The sequence below is a fragment of the Sphaeramia orbicularis genome, chromosome 12, assembly GCF_902148855.1.
Source record: "Sphaeramia orbicularis chromosome 12, fSphaOr1.1, whole genome shotgun sequence".
Classification (NCBI taxonomy): domain Eukaryota; kingdom Metazoa; phylum Chordata; class Actinopteri; order Kurtiformes; family Apogonidae; genus Sphaeramia; species Sphaeramia orbicularis.
The window spans coordinates 7,990,744-8,010,889 of NC_043968.1; the positions used below are offsets into that span (position 1 = coordinate 7,990,744).

Here is a 20,146-nt window from a genome sequence, read left to right on the forward strand (position 1 = left end):
TGTGTGTGTGTGTGTGTGTGCACGGGGGATTTTTTTTTTTTTGTTGTTGGAGCCGGGGGATGGGGGGGGGGCGCAGTTATATACCTGGGGGTGCGGTCCATAACTAATGTAACGAACGCTGTCGTGAAACGAAAGTGAAACTTTACATACTTTCAACTTTCTATTTATTCCTCTATGATACAGCGTGAGTGACAGACAGACAGACAGACAGACAGACAGACAGACAGACAGACAGACAGACAGAGCTAGTGTCAGTGTTTTAGAACTACCGTAGTTCCTAGGGGCCAAACAATGTCCATCTTACTAACGTCTCTTTCCTGGTTGTTGTCTTTCACCTGAACCTGAACTGATCCAAACTGGACTGGACTGGTGGTGGAGGGTCTGCAGTCTCTTCCTTCCAGGTTCACATCATATTTGTTGTTTTTTTTTTAACCTTATATCAGATGCTATTTCATATTTAGGGTCAATGTGTGCTCCTTTATTAAGTCCGTGTGAAACTTGTGTGGATTTAAAGTTCTGTGTTGAACGATGTCTTTCGTTCCTTTTTCTTTTTCTCATCATACTGTGCCGTTTCAGTACCGCTGTGTACCGAACCGAACAGGTGTGCACCGAAACGGTTCGGTACGTGTACCGTTACAGGCCTAATAATAAGGGTTATAATATAGACTTCAGAGAACCGAGTTAAGGTTCAAGGTTCAAAGTTATTTTATTTCTACCCGTGGGTAGATTTGTTTTGCAGACATAGCGATTGCTTTTGGCATTACAACAAAACACACATTGAGCCTGTTCAGCAGGTACTGGATCGAGTGTCAAGACAAAAAGTGTTCAGTGTTCCACCGTTCAACAGTATAGCAGCACGGATAAGTAAAAGAATAAAATAAATAAGATCAAATAAATAAAAACAAGATGCAATAAAACACAATAAAATTAGAAAAGCACTTGGAGAGCGCAGACCTCTGCCAAGACAGATCAGTGCCCCCCCCCATCACCACCAAAATTTAATCATTTGTTCCTTGTGCTAGTATCAACATTTCCTGAAAATTTCATCCCGTCCATAACTTTTTGAGTTAACTTGCACACAGACAGACAGACAGACAGACAGACAGACAGACAGACAGACAGACAGACAGACACCGGCAAAAACATAACCTCCTTGGCGGAGGTAAAAACCTCAAGAAGATAAAAACAGCCTCTGGGATAAAAACCAGGATAAGAACATAAAATTTAATTTGGCCCTTTCATGCATAAGTCACCCCCGTGGACAGTTCTTCTCTAGCTGTCGTCTTGTATATTAATGGGTTTAGTTGTTTAGTTCCATATCAGCCCACACAGTGAACACTTATGCATCATCTCATATCCTGACATTCAGACCATTATTGTAACTTTGCTGTTCTTGATAAACCTGATCTGCACTAACATGTTTACGTGTAAATCAATTATTTGTTAGACAAGAAGGTTTTTTTTTTTGCGGATTGTCTTGATGAAATGAAGAATTAATAGCATTAGAATATGTTAAAATGTGAGAAGACATCAGATTAGCAGCATTAAACATGTTTTTATTTCATTGTTTTCATATCACTTTCTGATATTGGGTTTTAAACACGTTTCTTTACTTCAAAAATTAAATGCATTGATATTTTTTACTTATTTTTACTCCACAGAAAAAAAAACTCGACCGCATTGTTTTTTTCATGCCTACGGAGGAATAAAAACACTGAATAAAAAAATCTTGACTAAGGTTCTCACAATTAATGCATGAAAGGGTTAACAATTAGAAGTCACAATAATAATAAATAGAGCAAAGAAATAGGATAAATAACTAAAATAAGTAAATAAAGTAAATAGAGTTACAGGTGTGTTTTTGCTTTTTTGTGAAATTAGCGAACTTCATTTACAGCCGTTTTCCAAGAGTCGTACATGAAAAACTCCATTTCCCAGAGTTCTTGCGGCATATCACGCTGACGTCACCAGGAAGTAAAATGTTATCTGCTGCAGAGGTGAAGTTGAGTGGAGGTTTTACTATTTTAATGTTAAACAAACACACTCGACACGTTTGACGGAATCAGCGCTGGATATTAACGCTGACTAAGAAATAGTTAATAATAAAAGAAGTAGAAGTAAGTAATAACATGAAACTAGCGGTAGCCGTTTCACTGTCTCACTGTTTTTAACGACTAGCAAGAGTGACATGTCAGTTAAGTGTTTCTTACTCGACAGTACACACTTATTTTGCTGTTAGATTCATTAATTTTCTCACCCTCTGGGCTCCTAAATGAGCTCCACCCACACAAAGTTCGAGCATGTAGAGATAACAGAGCTGATGTAAAGTTGTGTTGTGTTCAGGGTCCTGTTCCAGGTCTGGTTAACTCTGTCTGAACCTGAGGCAGTCAGTCCTGCACGAATCCACAAAGGAAGCAACTGTTGGACAAAGGTGAGCAGATTAACCACACTTTTACCAAACTAACCTGTTGGTCTTCATCTGTAATATATTTTCAAACATGCCTGATAAATGTATATATGTGTGTATATATATATCTGTGTATGAACATGTATGTACATATATGTGTTATTGTATTGTGTTTATATAAATTATATTTGTTCGTAATTAGGGGTGTGAGAAAATATCATGATATATATATATTGTGATATTTCATTTCACAATACTGTATCGATATTAAAAAAGCACTGTATCGATTTTTTTTTTTTTTTTTTAGATATTTATTCAAATGCAGATATGGGAGAGGTTCATTTTTGTTTTTCTTCACTGTTTATATCTTAATTATTATTTTTTAAATAATGGTTATTTGAAGCATCCTAAATGCACTTTTTACTGTCTGAGAGGTAGATGTTAGTTCTTTGGGAAACTAGGAGAATTAGAAAAATTTTGTGACATAGCATTAGATCCTGTTCTAATCAAATAAAAATGTGTTTAGTATTTGTGCATATTTCTGATTTAATTTAATTCTTTCAGGAAATAATCTTAAAAAAAAAAGAAAAGAAAAAAAGAAACAAACCATATCTTATCATGATCTTAGTGTTGTGATTTGTATCGTATCAGCGGATTCTTTTTTGTTTTTCTTTTTTGTTTCTATTTTATTTATTATTATTTTACACTCTTTTATTAAATAATGTTAGTTCATTTGTTGGGATTGAACTAAAATAATGTTCTGATGTTAGTTCTGAACTAATAGAATCTGAACATTTGAACAGGATCTTAATCTGTAATGTATGTAAAACATCATTTAAGTTTGAACACAGGAACATTTTGGGATAAAGCATTAGATCCTGTTGTGATCAAATAAAAATGTGTTTAGTATTTGTGCAGATTTCTGCTGTAATTAAATTCTTCAAGGAAATAATCATTTAAAAAAAAGAAACAAACAAAATATTGACTTTTTAACAGTATCATGATCCTAGTATTGTGATTTCTATCGTATCGCCAGGTTCTTGCCAATATACAGCCCTATTTGTAATACTATAAAACCAGAAAGAAAATTATTTAAGAAGTATCAGGCACGTTATAGTATAGATATATTATAGTATAGATATGTTTAGACTTGGAAGCTTATTACTGTTATTAATCATTTAAGGAGAAGGGGTGGGAATTATAAGTTATGTTTCTTCTCACTCACTTTCGAATATGTTTTATATGTCTTATGTTTGAGTGTTTTGTTTATTTATTTTTCTTCTGTTTTGACATTCATATTCGAAATAAATGCATCAATGAATGAATGAATGAATGAATCAGTAAAGTTTAATAATCATAATAAATTTTATTTGTAAAGCACTTTACGTTTTTATCTAAAAATCTCAAAGTGCTACAGGCAGGGTACAATAAATACAGAGAATAAAAATAGAAATTTAGTATGACAGATAAAAACAGTTTAAAAATAAAAAAAACAGCAGTTTAAAAATAAAGACAATTAAAACAGGTGAAGCATGCACAGATGTGGGGAGATCATGGATATGCTTTCCTGAATAAAAAGGTCTTCAGACCTTTTTTAAAAGTGTCCTCAGTCTGTGGGGCCTGGAGGTGGTCAGGCAGGGCGTTCCAAGGGAAAGTTTACACCTTATTTTGTTACCGAAAAAAACTGTGATTTCAAATCAAGAAATACAAATAGATGAGATAGTTTTTTGGACTTTGAATGTTTGCTAGCTGAGGTATTACTGCTTAGTCTAAAGTCCAAATATCACGGTCACAAATGAATAACAGCAGCAACTACTTTAGCCCTTCTTAACAGAGAGAAATCTGCCCCCAGGAGAGAAGTCAAAACCAGTTTAAACTGGAGTTTCCAGGTATCTGTGCTTATTTGTTTGTACTTTACTCACTACATTTCTGCATAGATATCTGTATTTTCTACTCCTTATACTTTCAAAAAGACTTACTTTTATTTCAATGCATTTCAGTGGAATTTTTGATAAGCTTTTACTTTAGCTTTTACTTTTGCCACAAATTTCAACTTAAATGGACTTAACACTAATACATAGAGAAACATGATGCATTGGTATATCCCTCAGTTCATTCTACACATAACAAATGTAACTACATTAAAACAGAACAGAACAAAAACAATGTTCAAGACAAAACAAGGTGAAAATGACATTAAACATGTAACAGCATGTAGACAAAAATGACTTGAAAGACTAAAAAGTGACAATTTACTGTTATTTTTCATTTCATTTCTGTGTAGTTTTTCACATTTACTGCATTAAAGACCTTTAGTCAGTGATGGTGCATTTTGAGAGGCCTTGCTTATGCGGCTCAACAATCTGGCCACGTTCAAAGAGAGAGAGCTTTTTTGCCTTTGCCATCAGGAGATCATGACAGTGTGAATCCCTGACAGAAAATGACATTGGATCCACATTTTTGCACAGATTTTGGCTTTTAAAGGCTGTGGTCTTAAACTTCTGTTTGCCTGATGAACAGACTATTTCGGTTTAATTGTTGTTTTCAGTAAATTGCTTACTCAAACTATTATTTTTTTGTCTCCCTTCCATTTCTTCCTTTTACATTTTGAAACTCTACTTAGAATCTTAAGATCCAACAGTACAAAATGTAAATGCGTGCAATTTTTCAACTGGTTTTAATATTTTTATCAGGTGTCTATAATCTACTATGTAATCATAGGTTTTTAGTCTTGGCTCACACAAAGCGTTACATGAACATTATCAACAACCAACATAACAGCATATTATTACTAACATAACATAACATATTATTACTTACAGGACTAAATATAAGGCAGCAAATGTTATAAATTTAAAACTTGATTACACATATTTGAATTAATCAGAAATATAGCAGCAGAATCCAGTGTGGTATTGTGATGGTATTGGTGCATATGATGATGTTTGTATCTTTGTAAAAACTTTCCATTTTCTGTGTAGTTGCAGCTTTCATGTAGCGAGGGGTGGATGTCAAAAAGTTAAAACGCAGATAGAAGGAAGAATGGCAGTCCGTCCAATATGTTATGAAAATAATCACACAGTACGTCCTTCAAAACCAGACAAGGTCACTTCAGTACGTCCTCATATTTCCATTTTATTCTCTGCAGTTAAGAGCATAAACTTCAAATGAATTTGGCACAGACTGAATTTTATTCACTACATCCCCAAATCTGATTTTCTGTATCCTTGCTGTTCTGTGGAGATCAAACTTATACTGATTAAAAAATATAAAGACTTGAGAAAGGGACGGTATTAAATAAGTTGCACTTTTTCCCACACCTTTTCGGGCATGTAAATGAAACTATTGTGCTGTTTTTCATTTTAAGATTGTCTTGATTATTGATTTTTGTATTATTATTATTATTTCTGTTTTATTTGTTCACATATATGTTCAGTTTTATTGCATGTTCGAAAATGAATCACAAAATAAAATAAATAAAAAAATAAAGACACTAACTTAAACTTCTGAATAGGACTGTGTATTGGTAAGAATCTAGCAATACAATACAAATTACAGTACTAGGATCACAATAGGATATATCGCAATATATATCATGATACTGTTTACAAGGCAATATTTTTTGTTTTGTTTCTTTTTTTTAAAAGATTATTTCCTGGAAAAACTTATAATGCAGCATTTGAATAAAGTTTTAACATTCGGCTTTACCACTACAAAAAAAACACACAAATAAATAAATAAATAAATAAATGTATAATGTTTTTCAGACATTACAGTTTAAGATCCTGCTTAAATGTTCGTATTCTGTTGTGAAAAGAATACATAGTGTTCAGTCTCTGAATCATCCAACATCAGAACATTATTTTTGTGCATTCCCAATAAAAAAACAAACAAACGTTTGCCTCTTTCAGACAGTAAAAAGTGCTTTGAGGATGCTTGAATTATCTATTATTTAACAAAACAGCGTTATCATTTTCAAAAAACTACACGTATGACCTGCAATATCACAATAGTACTTTTGTAGTATACAAACAACAGAATAAAATACCCATGTGAATATAGAAATAAAAGAGTCTGAAGAACAAAAATGAACCTCCGCCATGTCTGCATTTGAATAAATACCTGAAAATATCGATACAGTACTTTTTAATATCGATACAGTATAGTCAAGTGAAATATCGCGATATATTGCGATACCGATATTTTCTTACACCCCTGCTTCGTAACGTCTTCTCTTTCCTGCCAACCCTAGGGGCCTCTGTTGATGTAGTGGACGTTAGGTGAAGGACTGTAGTTGCAGTCATGTAATTAGTGACAAGATTCCTAGATTTTGCAAAATCTTCTACCATGTGACAAAAGCCTCTGTGACTTATGACACATTGAGCCTCTTTACATTTGTACACATTTACATGTACTAATCAGATGTGATGTGTTTACATGCACTTCAGAAATGCGATAATCGAAAACACGGTTTAGATCAGGGCTCTCAAACTCATTTTCTTTCAGCCCAATTTGATCTCCAGTGGGCCGGAGCAGTAAAATAATAGCATAATTACCTATAAATAATGACAACTCCAAATTTTGGTCTTGGTTTTAGTGCAAAACAACCCCATTAAATTATGAAAATACTTACTTTTATAAAGTATCCAAACAAAAAACGTGTGAATAACCTGAAAAAACTGAAATTTCTTAAGAAAAATAAGTGCAATTTTAACAATATTCTGCCTCAACTTATCATTTCTCCATGTGCATTATGGATCGGATCTACAAAGACACTAAACACTTAGGAACAGGCAGAAAATAGTTAAAATTGTGCTTAATTTTCTTCCGACATTTCAGGTTGTTCGTATTTGTTCAGGTTATTCACATTGTATTGTTACAGGATAGTTTGTAAATGTAAATATTTTCATAATTTAATGTTATTTTTTGCACTAAAACAAAGACAAAAATTTGAAGTTGTCATTATTTATAGGTATAATGTGATATTGTTTTCACATCAAACCGAGAAGAAAATCTGGAGTCATTCTTTTTTGTCGGTTCTTCTGCTGTTATTATTTGGCTGTAGATCATACTGGTCTGTATGTGGAACCGCAACTAAAATGAGTTCCACAGCCTTGACCGAGGAATTTTTGCACTTTGTAAACTCATCCCAGGGGCCAGATTGGAACCTTTGGCGGGCCACATTTGGCCCCCGGGCCGCATGTTTGAGACCCCTGATTTAAACGCTCCAGTCCATTATCGGATTTCTTTCAGAGTACGTACGTACATACATAGTGATGGTAGATTCAGACTTCCTGTTATTGTCTACTGTTCGTGTTTGACTGTGTAACTTCTGTTTCCTTCGACTTTAATTGTGTTTACACAGAATGAAATAAATCAGATAAACCCGTGTACATGCAGGAAGACATCAGAGTATTGGGGAAAAATCCAGGTGTGTTAATCTGATTTCTCATAATCAGATTGCGGCTTTTATCTGATGAAATATATCACATTATCCTGTTTACACGGTCACTTGAATAATCTGATAACTCCAGAAATCAGATAATAATTGGAGTGTTAGTGTGGATGTAAACAGGCTCATTATCTTTGAATGTTTTCTGGCATATAATAATAATAATAATAATAATAATAATAATAATAATAATAATAATAGCTTTATTTATATAGCACCTTTAAAAATGAAGTTTACAAAGTGCTTTGACAGACAAAGCAGAGGGCACAACAGCAGGATACAAGATGCAAGTAAAGACACTAAAACAGAAGCAACACAATAAAACAGATATGTACAACAAATGCATAAACATGACACTTCGAATTAATTAAGTGAATCGGAGTAAAGAGGGCAGGGATGACATGATGCTGTCAAATCAATGTAAAAATGAAAGAGTGAGATAAAACAACATGTATGAGAATATAAATTAATAACCAAACAGGATAAAATTCAGATTTAAAAAATTAAAATTAAAATTAAAATGGGACAGACATCACATAAAGGCAAGTCTATAAAAAATAATACGATATGATATATGATGAGGCTCTCGGTCTCATGAAAGAATGAACAAGGTTTTGCTTTTGATATTCTAATATTTTAAATATGCTCTTATGATACCCTTCAAATACAGTCTCTCCACGATGGCACTGGCTGGAGTAAGAGTCATCGAACTTGCAGGCCTGGCACCAGCACCCTTTTGTGGAATGATTTTGGCGGACTTTGGGGCCCAGGTGATCCGTGTTGACAGGACGAGGCCTACCATGGCGCTGGACACACAGGGCCGAGGGAAACGATCCGTGGCCATTAACCTGAAGACCGCTGAGGGTATAATGCTGCTGAGGAAGCTGTGTCTGCAGTCTGATGTGGTCCTGGAGCCCTATCGTAAAGGTCAGATATCGACACTCTGACCAGCAGTGCAGCATAGGTTCTCTCAGGAAAATGGTCCTGGAATGGTGTGTAATAAACCGTCACTGAATCATAAATGCACCCTTTCAGCTGCAGTCAAACTTATTACACTGCGGGTTGAAGGCAGGGTCGTGCAATCTGGCCAAAAGACCTTATGTCAATACAATTTTCTCAATTTTTATACAGTGTATACAAGTTAAAACAAAGGTTTTCTTTAAGTTTCCTCTGGTTTGTGGATGCTTAGGCTGTGCTCAGTAAGAGTCTGGTTTAGACCAGCTCTAAATGTAAAGTGTCATGCATAGGGGTGTAAGAAAATATCGATTCTGCAATATATCGCAATATTTCATTTCACAATACTGTATCGATATTAAAACCTACTGTATCGATATTTTTAGGTATTTATTCAAATGCAGATATTGTGGAGTTTTGGTTTTTTTTTTTATGTTTTTTGTTTTTCTCTTTTGTCTATATTTGATTATTGTTTAATAATATTTTATTAAATAATGGTTATTTAAAGCATCCTAAAAGCACGTTTTACTGTCTGAGAGGCAGATGTTAATTCCTTTGTTGGGATCGCACAAAAATACTGTTCTGATGTTTGTTCTGAACTAATAGAATATAAACATTTGAACAGGAGCTTAAACTGTAATGTCTGGAAAACATAATTTCAGTTTGAACACAGGAACATTTTGTGATATAACATTAGATCCTGTTCTGATCAAATAAAAATGTGTTTAGTATTTGTGCAGATTTCTGGTGTAATTCAATTCTTCAAGGAAATAATCATTTAAAATAAATAAGCAAATAAAAAAAAAAATCGCCTTTTTAACAGTATCATGATATACCGTGATATATCGTATTGTGATCCTAGTATTGTGATTTGTATCGTATCGCCAGATTCTTGTCAATACACAGCGCTAGTCATGAGATAACTTTTGTTATGATTTGGTACTCTACGGGTTTTTGTTGTTATCTGACTTGAAACTCAACCAGCATTATTAAAATATTGACAAGACACAGATGAACTGACCTTTCCGCTGAGAAAAACAAAACAAAACAAAAAAACAGATTTATTGAGCAAGTAATCATAGGTCTATCAGCCATCATACTGAGGTGTTGTACAGTCAGAGGCAGTGGGGATGAAGGATCTTCATTCCCACTCAGCCCTGCAGTCATCCACTACTGCTGCTTTTCTGGTTTATCAGAGTGAGAAGAAGAGGATGATATGGGTTTTCCAAGATGTCTTCAACGGTATTCAATGTCTGTCTTTCCACCACAGTTCCCATTGAATTTACAAATCTACATTCAATACCTTAAAAAAGTATTTAAAAGGTATTCAGTTGGATATGGTAGGTCTTAAATTATGTTGCCATAAAGTTGTGGCTGTATTGTGTTTAAATGTGTCTGTTAAATGTCCAAACTGCAAAGAAAGTAACGTTAGTCGACTCAGTTCCACCTGTTTCAACTCGACAGTTTATACTGAAATTAGGAAGCAATTATTGCTAACTTTGCAGCCCCCGGTGAGAAATGATCACAGAACATTCATGTAATATCCAGTCTCTGCTGATGAAATAAATACATTTTCCTAAATTCTACGAGTTACAAATTTTTGCCAGTATGGCTTTGAAATGGGCAGTAAATTCTGTTCTAATTAGTCTTAAAAAGTCTTAAATTTAACTTGTAGGAACCCTGAGAGAGGGACTGGATTCTGCTGAAGGCACTTGAAAAATCAGAGTATGATTCTTGCATGACCACCAGTTTCATCCAGATGGGAGAAGGCTCGGTACTAGCAACCCGCCCACATGCCTGTGTGCAACGCTCAGTAAAATAGCGTAATTAGATACCTACATGTACCCAATTAAATACCCACAAGTCATTCCTTCCCACAGCCATCAGACTCTGCAACAGTTCCCAGTGTAATGTAAACATAATGTAATGTAAATATGTAAATAATATTTGTATTTTTTATCTATATAAATACCAAATTTCTTATTTCTCTTTATATTTAATTTTTCACTCATATACTGTTTTTCTACCTGTCTTTTCTCTGCATTTGTGTGTTAGCCTATATGTTACTGCTGTTAAACTGTGAAATTTCCCCACACTGGGCTAAATAAAGTCACATCTTATTACACTGAGAAACAGGCCATGACACCATCTTTACAATTCCTCCAAAAATAGGTCTTATTACAAATTAAGACTGATCAGGAGCTTCAACCCTGGGTGAAGGTGAACAGTGTCTTCTTTTCACCCATGTTCATTTCTGTGTGTGTGTAAAAATAACTCCTCAATAGAAACCTCAGGCTTTATGAAACTTACAGACTGACCAATAGCGAATTTTTGAAAATAATGATTATTTTGAGAATTAAAAAAAGATAATACGCAAGTACGTGGCTGTTAATGTTTTCTATCCTGCCCCCAGAAATTCAGCAGTGCCAGAAATGAACTTTGACTTTGGTAGATCCTGAAAACTGTTCACCTCAACATGAGTCATGTACTAATAATTCAATAACTGAACCTGCTGTAAAAACTGCAGGTAGGATCTTTTTTTTTTTTTCCCCTTTTGAGCTGTTTAACTAATCAACAGTCTGATAGTAGTAGAGAGTCTTGAATCCTCTGAGCGTGAATTTACACCAGTTCGAGTCTCTATCCCTCGATGCTCAGCTTCACTGTGTACTCTGATGAACAAACACTATCATGCCCTTCCAGTGTGAGTCTCTACGTACCAACGTTATTATCGTTAACAAAAACTAATGTAATGATGAAAACTAGAATTGTAAAAACATTTTTGTTAACTGAAATAAATAAAAACTATAATTAAAAGAAAAAACTATACCTAACTGAAACTGTATTGTGTGTTTACAAAACTAACTAAAATGGATAAAAGTTTTGAAAAAAATTCCCTTCGTTTTTGTCTTGTCATTGTCAGATTGATATGAAATCGATTTATTTTTCGCTCTAGCAATTTTATCTGCTGGCACCAAATGATATTTGACGGTCTGTCACTTGTGTTCACTTGTGGTTTCCAGTCGTCTTCTGGTCCCCACTCTACCTGGAAACATGGAGACTAAAGTTGGGAGAAAGCAGCAGAGTCCTGTCTGGGATTTATGTGAATACGATGGCGAAGAAGAGAAAAGATATAAAAAAAAACTAAACTAAAATTAAGCTTTTAGAAAATAATGGAAACTAATAAAAACTAGCAAACCTGCCCTAAAAACTAATTAAAACTAACTGAATTAGAGAAAAAAAAGTCAAAACTAAATAAAACTAAAGTATAATGAAAAATACAAAACTATTATAACCTTGCTACGTACAGGTCATACAGGTCAGACTAACATGTTAATTTTCTCTTTTAATCAGGGGAGTCATTTGAAAGTTAGTGCTTGTGCTCATACATTGATGGGAATTGAGTCTTGCATGGAGGGTTTTCATCCCCTTTCTGATGCAATGTTCATCATCACAATCAAATCAAATTTTATTCTCATAGCGTCACATTGTAACAAAACTTATCTCTCATGTCATAAGAGAGTGGAAATGGGTGGACACACATGGAAGCACAGCAAACTGAACTACAACTGTTAAAAATAGAACAGCTGGTGCTAGTATAACTGCCAATAACTAGAACAAATGTCCATAAGTGCTGTCCCTACTCCTACACTACAAGCACTAACAGTAGATCTACTACTACTGCAGCTGTTATTACCAATAATAGAAACCTCTACCGTCCACGTAACTATATAATATACACAATCGCAACTATATGGATAGTGATGATGGAGACAGGAGAGAAGCAGGACCACAGCAGCAGGTCCAGAGATGATCCGTGGAAAACCTGTGAGGACATAAAGCACAGAGAACCCAGGAGAATATTTGATAATAAGGAAACTAGCAATGGGTTATAATTTATAGTACTTTATAGTTTCAGGTAAATATGGAAAGGAAAATGTATAACTCCATGAGCAAAAATGTTATGGAAAAAAAAAAAAGTTGATCAGTTTTATATGTTTTCTTCATTTTTCTTTGATTTTCAGGTGTGATGGAGAAGCTGGGCCTTGGTCCACAGGAGTTGCTAAAGGAAAATCCTCGCCTGATCTATGCTCGGTTAACGGGGTATGGGCAGAGTGGATCCTATGCTCTGGCAGCTGGACATGACATAAACTACCTGGCTATGTCAGGTAATACCATACTTAACTGTTAGTCTGCAGCACGGCTAGGCATTAGATCCGTAATATTATTATATTCAGTGCTGTTTTGTTTAAGAAATCAGAGACAGGCATATTTCATATATTGATTATGCCTAATGTTTCTCAACTATTTCCTACCATCTACAGCACTGGGTTACAAAAAAATATTTTTTGCAAGTTGTCTAGGCTTTTTCAACTGAATTAGGACCATTTTGCACCGCTAAATCCAAAAATGACATCTGTTTTTCTCAATCAGGGCAGGTTTTTTTGCTAATTTGATTTTGAAAAATTTGATTTTCTCACAAAATTGATTACATTTTTGTGACTTTATCAGTTGATTTTTTTATATAGTTCTCACCCAAAATAGGTTTTAAGAGAAAAAAAATCATTTTCTAACAGGATGTATTTATTATTTATTATGTATTCAGTGCAGATGTAGCAGAATACGTCAGGCTTATTTTTGCAAGATCTTCTAGTCAAAGCTATTTCATTCACCTGTAATATTAAAAAAACATTAATCATAAATTGACAAAAGTAAAATCTTCAGAACTGGTTTATTGCAAGAAATATGAAAGAATTTTGTATCATATGATGTGAAAATGCCCGTAAATGTAAGCAAAAATGTTAAAAAGCCAATATGTAGCATAGTTCAGAAAGTTGACCTGATTGAGCAAAATTAATGTGATTTTTGGATTCAGCACACCAAAATGATCCTAAATCAGCTCAAAAAACTGAAACAATAAATTTGTTGTTGACCAGTGCAGTCGTCCTCAAAAACTCAAACACACCATACTTCCCTTATCAAAATGAAGAAACCAAAATACACAGGTCTAACCTGGCCTCCCAACTCAAAATAGGAGAAAACGTGATAAATTAAAATAGACTTCTCACCCTTAACATTTGCTGTGGTGACTACAAACTATTTACTATATAATCAAAACAAATGCCGGAATTCCGAAACTCTCTCTCTGTCTTTCTGAAATCATAAAACGAAACTGGCGGCGTTGGTTGGGAGCAGGGCAAGGTCGAGGGGCGGGGCTGGGCTGTCATCAGGCTCATTTTAAAGGCGGAGTCTGTCTTTCTCCACCAACACTGGTCTACAATTTTTTAGAAATGATTTGCTTCAGACATTAAATGTGCTAAATGTTATGTATTTTAATAAGATTAATTGGAAAATAAATGACAAAAGTGCCAGTTTGCTGATGTTTTCAAGGTATATGATAATGTGTTGTTACACATATATATTGGTTTATGTACATTTATATAATAGTTTTATAAATCTTCCACTAAATAGAACCTGTAAAGTGAATGTATTCTAATGTGCAGACAGTGTTTTGAAGTAGATCTTGTAGCTCTGAAACAAATATTCCTTTTGAGTCAAACCCATTCTCTCGTTAATTCTTGAATTTCACATTTTGACCCAAGGCTGTATCTTGGAAACTTCAGCCAACCAGCATTTTTGACTTGACTTTTCTTTATCAGTGACTCTCATGTGGTAAAATTTCATTACTTTTATTCTGGAAACATTTTCTTTGTAGACCAGTGCAATTAGCGGACCGTACGTTCCTGGCTGGCCAATCTGCAGGACGCTCATTCCTCCAATCTGGGACAGCTACCTGCACTTAAGCACACGCACTTCTAATACATGTACACACATATACACCACTGGCCCTCTACAGGCCGGTGAGGGAGGACATTATAAATGACACATATACATATATGACCTCAGGGTCGTAACAAGTCAAGTTGAGTTGAGTCGATACCACATAGTGGAAACGCAGCAAAAGAGAACAGCAGTAATGCACAGCAGACTGCCACAAAACCTATAATATTAAATGCAGAATATTGAGAGTATCAGCTGTATTACTGCATACAGCATCAGTGAAAATGATGATAAACAACACAAACTTAAAATCACAAAATATTTTTAACAGCTTCACATGACAGATGCTGATATATGCGGTTCAATTTCATTAATAAATCACCAAGTATCTGAATTATTCTGAATATTGGATTGATAATAAACCAACTGAAGCTCATCATACACAAAACACGTTACATGTCTCTAATACTGCGTCAAACAACATGTCTTCAGAGGCTGAGCAGTGTTTGATTTTATGAAAGAGATTAATTAACATCCTCTTCTCCCGAGGGTATTGTGCCGTGATCAGGGAGTGATTCATTTATTTTTTCAGTCTCTAGTAATAATCCTTTTGACTAAATGAGACTAAAGGTTAGATTTGTCTCCTTTTTTTTACAGCTTAATCTAAATATTTACAGATTGCTTTAGTCTCACAAAAAAAGATAAGGAATAAATTACAGCTTAATCTAAATATTTACAGATTGCTTTAGTCTCAGAAAAAGATAAGGAATAAATTAAGTAGGGGTTTGAGTGCCAGTCAAGCCAAGGTACAGACCCTGTTGTGTTTTAATTTAAATTAGCATATTCTGGTGCTGATCTGGCATTTTTTAGAAGATCAGATCAGATCAGATTTAGTCACGTGATAGAGCTGATCCAGTTTTTACACTATTTTTCAGAGTGGTTCCGCTTAAAGGACTGATATTTTGCTTTTTTAAATGGAATTATGCATTTTAATACATTTCCGTGTGGTCTACAAACCTTAAATGTGCAAATGTCCTGACACAACTAGTTATAAAACATAACAAATTTAGCAGGAATTGAAATGGGTTGTAGAAATCACTCGATTTTTGATGAATATAAAGATAGCTTTGCAGCACCTGGAGGATTCAAATTCAAACTTTATGAACTATTAGGGTCCAAATACACAAATAAATGAACCAAAGACTAATAAAAATGGGTTTAGCAAAATATCACCCCTTTAATGGCTTCGGCAAATGAAAACGAAACATCGTGCAACATGTCCACAGTGTGGGAACGCTTTTCTCTGGAAAGCAATGAAAGTCAAGCAGCAACTTGTAACATGTGTAAACTGGCAGTTGCGTGAGGAAGGAGCATCAGGGCTCCCTTTAATACGACAAATGTGATTCGTCACTTACTTAAGTATCACAGGACCGAGTATGAGAACTACAAGGCTGCAGTGAAGCTGAATGTAGAATGAATGCTGAATTAAAGCTGAATTTAGAGCCCATAGAATAAAAGTTTTAGTTCTTATCAGATTTTTGAAATGTAAAATCTAAGTTACCTGATTGCTTGGTTATTTATTTTTACCTCCGCCAAGTGTAACGGCGGAGGTTATGTTTTCATTGGGGTTTGTTTGTTTGTCTGTTAGCAAGATAACTCAAAAAGTTATGGATGGATTTTCAGGAAATTTTCAGGAAATGTTGATACTGGTACAAGGAACAAATGATTACATTTTGGTGGTATTATGGGGGGGTGCCTGCCTTGGTGGAGGTCTGCGCTCTCTGAGTGCTTTTCTAGTTTTATATTTAAAATCTTATTTTAAAAGGTTTTTTAAAAATTTCTATTTTTTATAAGAAGTCTAAAAAACACATCACAGTGGTGCAGTGGTTAGCACTTGTGTCTCACAGGAAAACGGTCCTGGGTTCGATTCCAACACCAGTCGATGGGGGTGGGACCTTTCTGTGTGGAGTTTGCATGTTCTCTCCATGTCTGCGTGGGTTCTCTCTGGGTACTCCGGCTTCCTCCCACCGTCCAAACACATGCACTGATAGGTTAATTGGTTAATCTATATTGCCCATAGGTGTGAATGTGACAGTGTTTTTTTGTCTCTATATGTTCAGCCCTGTGATGAACTGGTGACATGTCCAGGGTGTACCCCGCCCTCACCCATAAGTAGCTGGGATAGACTCCAAGGGGCCCTAGTGAGGATAAAGCTGGCTCAGAAAATGAATGAATGAATGAAGAAGTATAATACCCCACAAATACTGGCGTGGATTGGACTTGGTTCCTTATATGACTTGACTTGGTGTAGGTTTGTTAAAAAAAAATTAAATAGAAAAAAATATTGTTGGTTATGTAGTGAAACATAATAAAAACCTCTGGGTAATACTTTGGTTGCATTTAATGCTGGGAAGAGCTATTTTGATGTTAGACATACACCAGAAATTCATGTTTGTTGTAAAATCAGAATTTAATAGCAAAAAAGTATCGGTATGGGCAAAACTAATCATAAAAAAAATCGTCTCATAAGCAAAATGATTCAGATAAGGACATCACTAATATGAAGCTTAGTCTGGCTACTATTTAAAAAGCAGATTAACTGATGTACAAGTGTTGATAAAAGCTGTCAGAGCAACGTATTGGTATTGATGAACATTCATGCTCTGCAGTTGCTGTTACTCCTCTCTAATGTTATCCTTTAAGGTGGTATTTGTGAAGATTCACTATATTCTGGTGTCTTTTATGTCTTCTTTGCCGTCCCAGGTCTTTTATCCCGTTTGGGTCGTAGCGGAGAGAAGCCTTACGCTCCACTGAACCTCTTGGCCGACTTTGGAGGTGGTGGTCTTACCTGTGCCCTTGGGATATTGCTGGCACTGCTGGAGAGGACGAAGTCAGGGAAAGGACAGGTTGTTGACGCGAGCATGGTAAGAACATCACAGTCTGAAGAACATGAATGGTAGCAGATTGTTATGAATTTCAATTGCTTCACAGTTACTGCTTCAAACAGGCACAAAAAGGAAAGTAATTCTCTCTCTTTTTTTTTTTTTCTCTCAAAAATCTGCTTAGGTAAAGTTTTGATTTTTGGAGCAGGCTCTGTAACACATGCTTACACCTCTGTGAGATAAGGTTAGGGCATCTCCAGCAAACACTGGTCAGGATGTGATATGGGATAGTGTGGGTGTTGCCACAGATCAGGAGCGACTAATGCCTTTTGTGTAATCTTTGCAAATTCATTCCGGGGGCCGGATTGAACCCTTTAGAGCAGGGATCTCAAACTCATTGCCCAGGGGCCAATTGCAGCCTGCGGGATGATATTTTGTGTTTCGTGTTAGTGTGGCTCAAATGCAGCATAGTTCTCAAATGCACCTTTTTGCTGAGTCTTGCCACATTTTTATTTTATTCATTTGTATCACTTACGGGCTACCATAGATAGTTTCGTCACAGCTTCCAGCGGCATTTGTTGTCAACGGTTGTCAAGATAGCCAACCACAAAGTACCTGGGGAAGTATGAACGTTAGTCTGTTAGTTGAACTATATTCCGGAGTGACACCAAGTGGACGTAAAATATCTGCCATCACCCAGTTCAGTCATGTCTCTGTCAAAACGTGACGTGAAGAGAAAGGTTGACAACGAGCACAGGCAATTTCAGGAAAAGTGGGAGACGGAATATTTGTTTGTGAAGCACAGATGCACCCCTATGTGTCTGATATGCACAGAGAAAGTTGCGATGTATAAGGAATACAACGTCTGATGTCATTACTCGACTAGACATGTAGAAGAGTTTACAAAATACCAGGGAGATCAGAGAAAGAACCAGGTCGCCAATCTGAAAAAAGGCCTATTGAGGAAACAAGATTTATTCAAGAAAACAAACAAAGCGAATGAAGCAGCAGTCGAAGCGGCTACGTGGCGAGTGAGATTGTGATACAGTGTATTAAATGGGAGTTGAATGTGTGACTTTGACTAGTTCTAAAATGTCGGATGGACATCATACATCATGAACCAAAATGGAGGAGAAGAGGAAATGTAATGTTGTGAGTTGTATGCTTAAGCTTTACATTACAAAGTTGTTTTGCTTGAAGAGTCTTTTTATTTTTGCAAGTCTTAAGTTATATTCTGAGTTATACTTTCCAACTGTATCTTGTATTTTTATTTTAGAGGTACTGAACAGTCAGGTTTGATTCATGTGTGTGTGTGGTTTTGATGTACTCAGACCTGTCTTTGCTGAACTCAGAGGAGAGGTCAGATTCTACCTAAAAGATCTAATTTTACATCTTTAGAAAGTAGTTGTGGTAAAGAGCATAGAGCAGAAAAAACAGAATATGAACTAGGGGATTTTTGTGGTCCAGACATGCTAGCCTAACAGTGCAGGTGTTAAGCTAAAGCTGTGCACATGCAAAAGCATGTGCTTTTCTTAGAATTAGCTTATGGAGTGACTGACATGTTCTGCCCAGTAAATACCATTAACCAGTAATAAACATACGACAAATGACGTCATTGAATAATGGGAGTCTCCAAGAGTCACTAAAGACTATAAAAAGTAATAAAGGAAACTCTTTCTGGGCAGTTTGTTTCTTTTTCTCTCTGTGACAAAATGTGTGTTTAATGCTAGATTCTTTTGTAACTTTTGCCTGAAGCAATAAACCAAGCTATTGCTTTAACTCTTTAAGACCTCAAACCTTCCTTTTTGGTGAGTTCTTCCATTTCTCCTGGTTTGGTCCGTCCATCCGACACATAACTGGTGAGTTAAATTTAAATTATGTGACCCCCCCTCTGGTAAACAGCCTAAATGGCACCAATTTTAGTACTTTGCAGACATGTAGATGCTGTCCAGGAATCAGCAAAGTCTCTTTTCCGGTGAATAAACATGGAAAAATCTGGAACAATGAGCCATTTAACTTAACATAATTGTGTTTTTTTGAGATTATTGGGCTACGTGTTACAAGATGATTGCTATGGCCAGAGAGACATTCAAAGATGGAGAGTTCATCAAAAAGTGTATGTTTCTAGCTGTGAGTAACGTAAAGAAACCCTTTTTTTGTGGAAGACCCAGACTCTACCCCCAACGGCCCCCACATCAGCTGAGTTTGAGACCCCTGCCTAATAGGGCCGGTTTTGACCCACATGCCTTATGTTTGACACCTGTGGCCTAAAGGAAACCTTTCCTCCCTTGCTTCCCTCTTGGTCTGTAGGCTTCATGACTGAATACTGAATCCCTATCTTGTCTAAATTATTTACGTCCCCTTACATTTGTCTGCGCACAGGGCTTGTCGTTTCATATGTGAATGCTGTACATCACTTTGTAGACTTGTTTACCATGGTGATAGAAGGCTTGATTGTTTCTTCCTGTTACCTTCTGCCAGGAGACAAGTTAGTGGGCGATGTGAGAGGAGCACAGGCTGAACTCACCAGAGCTCAGTGATTGATAGGATAAGTGTGTTTTTAAAACTGTGATCGAAAGGAACAGGTTGTGTTTATATGCATGTGGATGCACGCTGTGGAATTCAATAGATTTTAGTTTTTAAGTCCTCTCAGGCGTTAGGTGGGTGGTTATT

The 20,146-nt window shown here is 35.7% G+C and overlaps 1 protein-coding gene across 1 annotated transcript in view; it reads left to right on the plus strand.

Annotated features, from left to right (window-relative positions):
* Positions 1–1,977: 1,977 nt before the first annotated feature.
* Positions 1,978–20,146, plus strand: part of amacr (alpha-methylacyl-CoA racemase) — a 39,078-nt gene continuing 20,909 nt past the window's right edge. Inside the window, exons 1-5 of the mRNA XM_030151140.1 lie at positions 1,978–2,117; positions 2,344–2,431; positions 8,530–8,786; positions 12,836–12,979; positions 17,355–17,515. Of these exons, the coding sequence (XP_030007000.1) occupies positions 8,540–8,786; positions 12,836–12,979; positions 17,355–17,515 (552 nt within the window). The 5' untranslated portion in view covers positions 1,978–2,117; positions 2,344–2,431; positions 8,530–8,539. The remainder of the gene's footprint in view (positions 2,118–2,343; positions 2,432–8,529; positions 8,787–12,835; positions 12,980–17,354; positions 17,516–20,146) is intronic.